The 9,259-nt window shown below is 42.9% G+C and overlaps 1 protein-coding gene across 4 annotated transcripts; it reads right to left on the bottom strand.

The window, feature by feature from the left end:
- Positions 1–338: 338 nt before the first annotated feature.
- On the bottom strand, positions 339–8,979 carry LOC143104480 (uncharacterized). Of its 4 annotated transcripts, none has more exons than XM_076268573.1 (4): positions 8,656–8,979; positions 8,080–8,145; positions 1,336–2,141; positions 339–1,252 (listed from the first exon to the last, which is right to left on the bottom strand). In XM_076268573.1, the coding sequence occupies exons 3-4, from the start codon at positions 1,484–1,486 to the stop codon at positions 783–785; spliced, it is 621 nt and encodes a 206-aa protein (XP_076124688.1). In that variant the 5' UTR covers positions 1,487–2,141; positions 8,080–8,145; positions 8,656–8,979; the 3' UTR covers positions 339–782. The 4 variants fall into 4 exon arrangements, 2 of the variants coding, with proteins under 2 accessions (XP_076124688.1, XP_076124691.1); XM_076268576.1 differs by having other exon boundaries at positions 8,730–8,979; XR_012983076.1 differs by lacking the exons at positions 339–1,252; positions 1,336–2,141 and adding an exon at positions 2,315–2,731 and having other exon boundaries at positions 8,080–8,979.
- Positions 8,980–9,259: the final 280 nt, after the last annotated feature.

Here is a 9,259-nt window from a genome sequence, read left to right as displayed (position 1 = left end):
CACTTGCATATATCAGATAAAAGCACAATATAGATGTTATGAGGTGCTTGGTTTGATTCATGAACTTTTGTGCATCGAAAACTGTCAGAAAATGCAGCCGAATGGCTGTGTGAATGGTACTTTGCAGGGCTGTCGCGTTTGAACCGTTTGCCCCGTGTTATCTCTGGTATATATATATATATATATATATATATATGAGCAAAGTGTGAGAATAGAATTCTAACTATTGGTAGTGCAGCTGCTGGTGGTGGTGCTACTGCTGCTTATTATTATATTTCTTTTACAGCATATAATAGATATTTTTGTGTTTAGTCAAAGAAAAGATGGCAGGTGGGAAAAATACACTTTTTTTATTATACACTAAGAAGGCAATACAGAACATTAATTACAGATTAATTACAGTGAATTTGTCAGTTTTATTTGGTAAGGCACAACCACTTCTTGGGAACTATGTATGTACTTCTCTCTGTACAGTACCGTCTTTGTCAAGGGGTATACAGTAGGTGTTTGTACTGGTCTGAGCGATGGTGTCATAACTTTTACTTTTTACTATAAAAAAAAAAAATCTTGTATGAGCTCTATCTTCATATTGTGATGACTACCATATCTTGCTTTAACATAATCAATAATGATATTACAGCAACTATTTAGTGTGCAAAATTTTTGTGTTTGTTTTGTCAGCCACTGTTTGATCTCTTGATTGCTACCACTACGCCTCCCACTATGTAGAGCTGTGACAATTGATGAATCAATTGATCATAAATTAACAATGAAATTAATCATTAGTTGCAGCCCAGCTTTGATCGACCAGCCGGTGCTTTGATCCACCAGAGAAAATCACCTGCTGAAGCGCTAAGGCGTGGGCCAGATGTGATGTTGATTTGTTGATATGGATAAATGTCATAATCATGAAACAACTGAGCATAATTGCTGTGATGGTTTGTGCTGGTGGTGCCGCTCCTGCTCCTGGTGCTCCTGCTGGTGTTGCCGCTCCTGCTGCTCCTGCTGCTGGTCCTGTTGTCGCTCCTGCTCCTGCTGCTGGTGCTGATGCTCCTGATGCTGCTGCTGGTGCTGATGCTCCTGATGCTGCTGCTGGTGCTGTCGCTCCTGATGCTGCTGCTGGTGCTGATGCTGCTGCTGGTGCTGTCGCTCCTGATGCTGCTGCTGGTGCTGTCGCTCCTGATGCTGCTGCTGGTGCTGTCGCTCCTGATGCTGCTGCTGGTGCTGTCGCTCCTTATGCTGGTGCAGACACCTAGTGTAAATATGACATGAAGTTATAGAGCAAAATATAACTAACCACATTTAAATGGTGAAATGTGATTCTTGAAAACACACCATGCTTGCACAGCACTGTGAAGATTCCTGGGATGAGGGCAAAGTGCCTTGGGGAAATCTTTTTACAGCTCCTTATCTTTTTCCTCCTTATATCCGCCTCATACACACCCCTGAAGGAAGGGGAAAACGGCATCATCCACATCACCAGCATTAGGCTCCATAATGTCCTCCTCTTCAGCCACTTGCTGGAATGGAGCCTTTACCACCCTCAACACCTCTTCCAGCGAAGGCCTTAAGTGGGGGGTGGGGGTGGCCAAGGGTGGTGATGATGGTCCACCAGAGGGGACACTGCTCAGCCAGTGCTTTCATGACAGAGGACAACTGTCACATTGTCCTCTGTCATGAGGCACTTAATAATGCTGTCCATCTCAGGCCCCAAATGACACAGAGCACAAGCTGGCGTGGCCTTAGCCAGCTCTTTGAAAAGAGCCCTGTAGGGTTCATCAGGCTTGATGATGTGGCCCTCCTCAGCCATATTCCTCAAAAGGGGCAAAATAAATGGGGCCTCCTTCTCTGCAACCACCAGAAGTTCGATCACTATGACTATTGGAATGAAAAGCAAAATTGATGACTGTCATTTATTTTGTATAATTATATTTGTATAATATAATCTTGACATACGTCATACTATGACTGATGTTCATTTGTAAATACATACCAGAATAGTTGAAGGATTGCACACATATACAATGTTAAAAAATACTTATCTTCCTTCTTTCCCTTGGTCCTGAGTGGGCGGTGTAGCCTGGGGCTGCTTGGCAAACCGGCGATGATAACCAAGTGTGGTCCCATCCATCACCACAGCCCTGCAAGGAGCACATACCTGTTGTTATATGTTCAGTTGTGTTCAATTGTAATGCTGCTACTAGTATAACTACTACTACTACTACTACTACTACTAATAATAATAATAATAGCAATAGTGATGATGATAATGATGATGATGATCATGGTGATGATAATCCCTTGGATTAGGCCCGCATTGAGGACAACAAAAGCCTTCAACCTCTTGGATGTCCACCAATTTAAGGAACGACAGCCATGCCCACCGAAACCTCTTGTACGTGATTATCTCCACCACCCCATAGTAAAATAACAAAGCAGTGGAATTGCTAACGTTTAGCCATTTTTAGCCAAAAAAACTCACTTATGTTGGTCCGATAAGTATGAAATCAGAATATGTTGAACAACGGGACATCACAAACAAGCCAGGATCAGTTTGGAGTCGGTGGATTATTCCCGGAAGGAGATAAACTGTTCGAAACGTACAAGGTTTCTCTCTTCTGGCGCGGTAACGCTAGGTGCTAGAGGGATGGGACCAAGACGAACGGCACAGCCTTGAGGCCCCTGACAACTGTTCCAAAGGTGGGATCTCTGAGACACCCACAAAAAAAAACTGTGAAGGAAAAACATAAAAAAGTTGACCACTCCCACTTCAGAGGTTGAGTTTTGGGTGGTAGCATGGAGCTACGAGGCTGAATTTCAAGTCAGACCTTCTGCACATGACCCACATAGAGTGTGCAAAGTTCCATCCCTGTAGCTGTAACGCAAAGCATTGTGTCTGCAAAAAAATCTTTTTTAACTATTAAACATTTAGCCATTTTTAAATTTTTAGCCAAAAAACACACATGTTGGTCAGGTCAGTAATGGCGTTGCTATGGTGGTTACTATGGTCATATTATGGTGGTTGCTAGGTTGTTGCTAAGGTAATTTGAATGGTTGCTATGGTGTTGCTAGGGTAGATATGGTGGTTGCTATGCAAAATAACATGGTTGCTATGGTGGTTGTTAGGGTAAGCATGTTGGTTGCTATGGTGGTTGCTAGCTTGACATTATTCAAGTGGTTGCTAGGGTAATTAAGATGGTTGCTAGGGTGTTGCTAGGGTAATTAAGGTGGTTGCTTGGGTGTTGCTAGGGTACATATGGTGGTTGCTATGCAAAATAACAAAGCAGTGGAATTGCTAACGTTTAGCCATTTTTACATTTTTAGCCAAAAAACTCACTTATGTTGGTCCGATAAGTATGAAATCAGAATATGTTGAACAACGGGACATCACAAACAAGCCAGGATCAGTTTGGAGTCGGTGGATTATTCCCGGAAGGAGATAAACTGTTCGAAACGTACAAGGTTTCTCTCTTCTGGCGCGGTAACACTAGGTGCTAGAGGGATGGGACCAAGACGAACGGCACCGCCTTGAGGCCCCTGACAACTGCTCCAAAGGTGGGATCTCTGAGACACTCACAAAAAAAACGGTGAAGGAAAAACCTTTAAAAAGTTGACCACTCCCACTTCAGAGGTGGAGTTGTGGGTGGTAGCATGGAGCTACGAGGCTGAAATTCAAGTCAGACCTTCAGCACATGACCCACATGGAGCGTGCAAAGCTTCATCTCTCTAGCTGTAACGCAAAGCATTGTGCTGGCAAAAACTACTTTTTTGGCGATTTAACATTTAGCCATTTTTACATTTTTAGCCAAAAAACTCACTTATGTTGGTCCGATAAGTATGAAATCAGAATATGTTGAACAACGGGACATCACAAACAAGCCAGGATCAGTTTGGAGTCGGTGGATTATTTCCGGAAGGAGATAAACTGTTCGAAACGTACAAGGTTTCTCTCTTCTGGCGTGGTAACACTAGGTGCTAGAGGGATGGGACCAAGACGAACGGCACCGCCTTGAGGCCCCTGACAACTGCTCCAAAGGTGGGATCTCTGAGACACTCACAAAAAAAACGGTGAAGGAAAAACTTTAAAAAAGTTGACCACTCCCACTTCAGAGGTGGAGTTGTGGGTGGTAGCATGGAGCTACGAGGCTGAAATTCAAGTCAGACCTTCAGCACATGACCCACATGGAGCGTGCAAAGTTTCATCTCTCTAGCTGTAACGCAAAGCATTGTGCTGGCAAAAACTACTTTTTTGGCGATTTAACATTTAGCCCTTTTTACATTTTTAGCCAAAAAACTCACTTATGTTGGTCCGATAAGTATGAAATCAGAATATGTTGAACAACGAGACATCACAAACAAGCCAGGATCAGTTTGGAGTCGGTGGATTATTTCCGGAAGGAGATAAACTGTTCGAAACGTACAAGGTTTCTCTCTTCTGGAGCGGTAACGCTAGGTGCTAGAGGGATGGGACCAAGAGGCACGGCACCGCCTTGAGGCCCCTGACAACTGCTCCAAAGGTGGGATCTCTGAGACACTCACAAAAAAAACGGTGAAGGAAAAACTTTAAAAAAGTTGACCACTCCCACTTCAGAGGTGGAGTTGTGGGTGGTAGCATGGAGCTACGAGGCTGAAATTCAAGTCAGACCTTCAGCACATGACCCACATGGAGCGTGCAAAGTTTCATCTCTCTAGCTGTAACGCAAAGCATTGTGCTGGCAAAAACTACTTTTTTGGCGATTTAACATTTAGCCATTTTTACATTTTTAGCCAAAAAACTCACTTATGTTGGTCCGATAAGTATGAAATCAGAATATGTTGAACAACGGGACATCACAAACAAGCCAGGATCAGTTTGGAGTCGGTGGATTATTTCCGGAAGGAGATAAACTGTTCGAAACGTACAATGTTTCTCTCTTCTGGAGCGGTAACGCTAGGTGCTAGAGGGATGGGACCAAGAGGCACGGCACCGCCTTGAGGCCCCTGACAACTGCTCCAAAGGTGGGATCTCTGAGACACTCACAAAAAAAACGGTGAAGGAAAAACTTTAAAAAAGTTGACCGGTCCCACTTCAGAGGTGGAGTTGTGGGTGGTAGCATGGAGCTACGAGGCTGAAATTCAAGTCAGACCTTCAGCACATGACCCACATGGAGCGTGCAAAGTTTCATCTCTCTAGCTGTAACGCAAAGCATTGTGTCTGCAAAAAAATCTTTTTTAACTATTTAACATTTAGCCATTTTTCAATTTTTAGCCAAAAAACACACATATGTTGGTCAGGTCAGTAATGGCGTTGCTATGGTGGTTACTATGGTCATATTATGGTGGTTGCTAGGTTGTTGCTAAGGTAATTTGAATGGTTGCTATGGTGTTGCTAGGGTAGATATGGTGGTTGCTATGCAAAATAACATGGTTGCTATGGTGGTTGTTAGGGTAAGCATGTTGGTTGCTATGGTGGTTGCTAGCTTGACATTATTCAAGTGGTTGCTAGGGTAATTAAGATGGTTGCTAGGGTGTTGCTAGGGTAATTAAGGTGATTGCTTGGGTGTTGCTAGGGTACATATGGTGGTTGCTATGCAAAATAACAAAGCAGTGGAATTGCTAACGTTTAGCCATTTTTACATTTTTAGCCAAAAAACTCACTTATGTTGGTCCGATAAGTATGAAATCAGAATATGTTGAACAACGGGACATCACAAACAAGCCAGGATCAGTTTGGAGTCGGTGTATTATTCCCGGAAGGAGATAAACTGTTCGAAACGTACAAGGTTTCTCTCTTCTGGCGCGGTAACGCTAGGTGCTAGAGGGATGGGACCAAGACGAACGGCACCGCCTTGAGGCCCCTGACAACTGCTCCAAAGGTGGGATCTCTGAGACACTCACAAAAAAAACGGTGAAGGAAAAACTTTAAAAAAGTTGACCACTCCCACTTCAGAGGTGGAGTTGTGGGTGGTAGCATGGAGCTACGAGGCTGAAATTCAAGTCAGACCTTCAGCACATGACCCACATGGAGCATACAAAGTTTCATTTCTCTAGCTGTAACGCAAAGCATTGTGCTGGCAAAAACTACTTTTTTGGCGATTTAACATTTAGCCATTTTTACATTTTTAGCCAAAAAACTCACTTATGTTGGTCCGATAAGTATGAAATCAGAATATGTTGAACAACGGGACATCACAAACAAGCCAGGATCAGTTTGGAGTCGGTGTATTATTCCCGGAAGGAGATAAACTGTTCGAAACGTACAAGGTTTCTCTCTTCTGGCGCGGTAACGCTAGGTGCTAGAGGGATGGGACCAAGACGAACGGCACCGCCTTGAGGCCCCTGACAACTGCTCCAAAGGTGGGATCTCTGAGACACTCACAAAAAAAACGGTGAAGGAAAAACTTTAAAAAAGTTGACCACTCCCACTTCAGAGGTGGAGTTGTGGGTGGTAGCATGGAGCTACGAGGCTGAAATTCAAGTCAGACCTTCAGCACATGACCCACATGGAGCATACAAAGTTTCATTTCTCTAGCTGTAACGCAAAGCATTGTGCTGGCAAAAACTACTTTTTTGGCGATTTAACATTTAGCCATTTTTACATTTTTAGCCAAAAAACTCACTTATGTTGGTCCGATAAGTATGAAATCAGAATATGTTGAACAACGGGACATCACAAACAAGCCAGGATCAGTTTGGAGTCGGTGGATTATTCCCGGAAGGAGATAAACTGTTCAAAACGTACAAGGTTTCTCTCTTCTGGCGCGGTAACGCTAGGTGCTAGAGGGATGGGACCAAGAGGCACGGCACCGCCTTGAGGCTCCTGACAACTGCTCCAAAGGTGGGATCTCTGAGACACTCACAAAAAAAACGGTGAAGGAAAAACTTTTAAAAAGTTGACCACTCCCACTTCAGAGGTGGAGTTGTGGGTGGTAGCATGGAGCTACGAGGCTGAAATTCAAGTCAGACCTTCAGCACATGACCCACATGGAGCGTGCAAAGTTTCATCTCTCTAGCTGTAACGCAAAGCATTGTGCTGGACTTTTTTGGCGATTTAACATTTAGCCATTTTTAAATTTTTTGCCAAAAACCACTGTTAATCAGGTCAGTAATGGCGTTGCTATGGTGGTTACTATGGTATTATGGTGGTTGCTAGGTTGTTGCTAGGGTAATTTGAATGGTTGCTATGGTGTTGCTAGGGTAGATATGGTGGTTGCTATGCAAAATAATATGGTTGCTATGGTGGTTGTTAGGGTAAGCATGTTGGTTGCTAGCTTGAAGGTGGGCCATGTGTTAATGTATGTTAACTCACATGTATAAGTGACAGGCTTTCAGAAAATATATGGTTTGCATGGCTGAAACTGCTTTGCCTTTATGTTGGAGCTAAAAAAAAAAAGCCTGTCACTTGTACATGTGATTTAACATTACATTAGCACATGGTCCACCTTCCTGCAAACTTTGGAGGACATAAATGTATACATGGCTCTATTTTGTATATTGGCGAATGAATGGGGCATATGAGGTTTTGAGCTCCAACACAAAGGCAATGCAGTTGCAGCCATGAAAACTATGTATTTTCTGAAAGCTTGTCAGCTCATGAGATGTTTAAAATTGTCAGGGCTATGCACGATCTTAGCCTACTGTACAAAGGCCAATTTTGTCTCATGGGTCTAATTTCTCATTGACATTCACTACAATTTCCAAGTAGCTTTCCCAACACTGATGTTATGGTATCAATCTGAAAGGTAAAACCATCAAATTTTACTCAATGGCCTTGCCTAGCCTGGATTTGCCTAGCCTAGATTTTATTCACGCTGCTAGGCAGCCTGGATTCCATGGACCCAATTGTCTCCTCAACGAAGGAACCAATCACAGAACGGAGGGGGGACAGCAAGACGATGACGACACACCGAAGCTGTTATGAGATGTACAATTGTATCAGCTGTACAATTGGTTAGAATATGGGCCTATGTACGCCATATGATAGGAAGGTGTGACATGTCTTAATTCATATTAATTGACATCTACAGGATAGGTGTAACAGCGTTGGTTCCTCCGAGAGAGTGTGTGTGTGTGAGAGTGTGTGTCTAATACTGTACATACCGATTGGCTCTGTATTCTCAAGTCCATGCAGGTCCTTCCCAGTTGAAAATGAAGAGGCCACATTATCTGAAGGAGATCAATATAGGAACCTTGCTTTAAATCCCCATCCAAGAGCAATTACTACAGTTAGTGTTCTTTTTTCAATAACAGTCAACAACAACCATCAGCCCACCAAAACAACACACAACAACAATTGCACACACAACACATACTCCACAGAACAACAACAACAATAGACAGCCACAGCAGGACATCACAAGCGGAACATAACATAATTCTGTGATGTTGTAATACCTCTATAATATTCTATAGACGCTATAGTATTTCTATAGTAGTCTTATAGTACGTAGACCTGTATAGTATGTCCTAAAATACTATAGTAGGCTATTCCTATAAGATTCCTTTAATATTTTGTCCCAAAATAGGCCTACTATAAGATTCCTATAGTACTTTTTTCGTAAGGGAGGTAACCGTGCAGCAGGATTGTAAACCCATCAGCTTAACATTAGAGTTTGCACAAAGATTGTAATGAAACCACAGTCTCCTACAAATAAAATTTGAGGGCAGTATACTGACACATCGATTGGAAATCGGAGCTACCACGTTTGTTAAAGTGATGTTACTATAGTTTGTTAGCTTTGTCCATGTACATTTCAATAATCCATCGCTGGTTTGGACCGTTGTCTTAGCAAAGCAAAAGTCACGACACAGGACCGATCATCAAAGCTAACAAAATATTGTTTGTTAAAAGGTACAACACGTTCCTGCTGTTTTTAAAAACATTCCGCGAAACGTTTCCTGTTCGGACGTCGATTACGTGCATCATCATCAGACGAGACGGTTGCGTATACCATGTGACTGCAGCCCACCAATCTCACTGGGGCCCTCTAACGGGGCCGGTTAGTCGATTTCGACTCCAAACATACCTCCTTTAAACTACTGAACTTTTTAACTGTTCAGCCATTGTAACTGTTACCTGTCATCAACTATGACTCTAGGGTTGCCAACTTCCTCAACCCGAAATGAGGGACACTTCACTTCCAATGCGGGACCCCCCCCCCCCCCCCCCCCCCCAAAAAAAAGGGGGAAAAAAATATATATATACACAATTCAAATGGTAATAATGACAAAATAATTTTGTTTTTATTTTATACACTTCTTAAGAAATACTACCGATTTG

This window comes from Alosa pseudoharengus, unplaced genomic scaffold (genome assembly GCF_046254945.1).
Source record: "Alosa pseudoharengus isolate Yale_2024_CS ecotype anadromous, Long Island Sound unplaced genomic scaffold, YU_APseudo_1.1 YU_APseudo_1.1_scf_5, whole genome shotgun sequence".
In the NCBI taxonomy this organism is placed as follows: domain Eukaryota; kingdom Metazoa; phylum Chordata; class Actinopteri; order Clupeiformes; family Clupeidae; genus Alosa; species Alosa pseudoharengus.
The sequence above is the reverse complement of the archived record's forward strand: the minus strand, read 5'-3'. Positions and strand labels throughout refer to the sequence as shown.

Bases quoted from the DNA above. Each gene is read 5' to 3' on its own strand.
- LOC143104480 (XM_076268573.1), bottom strand. From the start codon at position 1,486: ATGCTGGTGATGTGGATGATGCCGTTTTCCCCTTCCTTCAGGGGTGTG. The intron at 1,253-1,335 runs GTGTGTTTTCAA...TATTTACACTAG, and splicing joins CACAGTGCTGTGCAAGCATG to GTGTCTGCACCAGCATAAGG.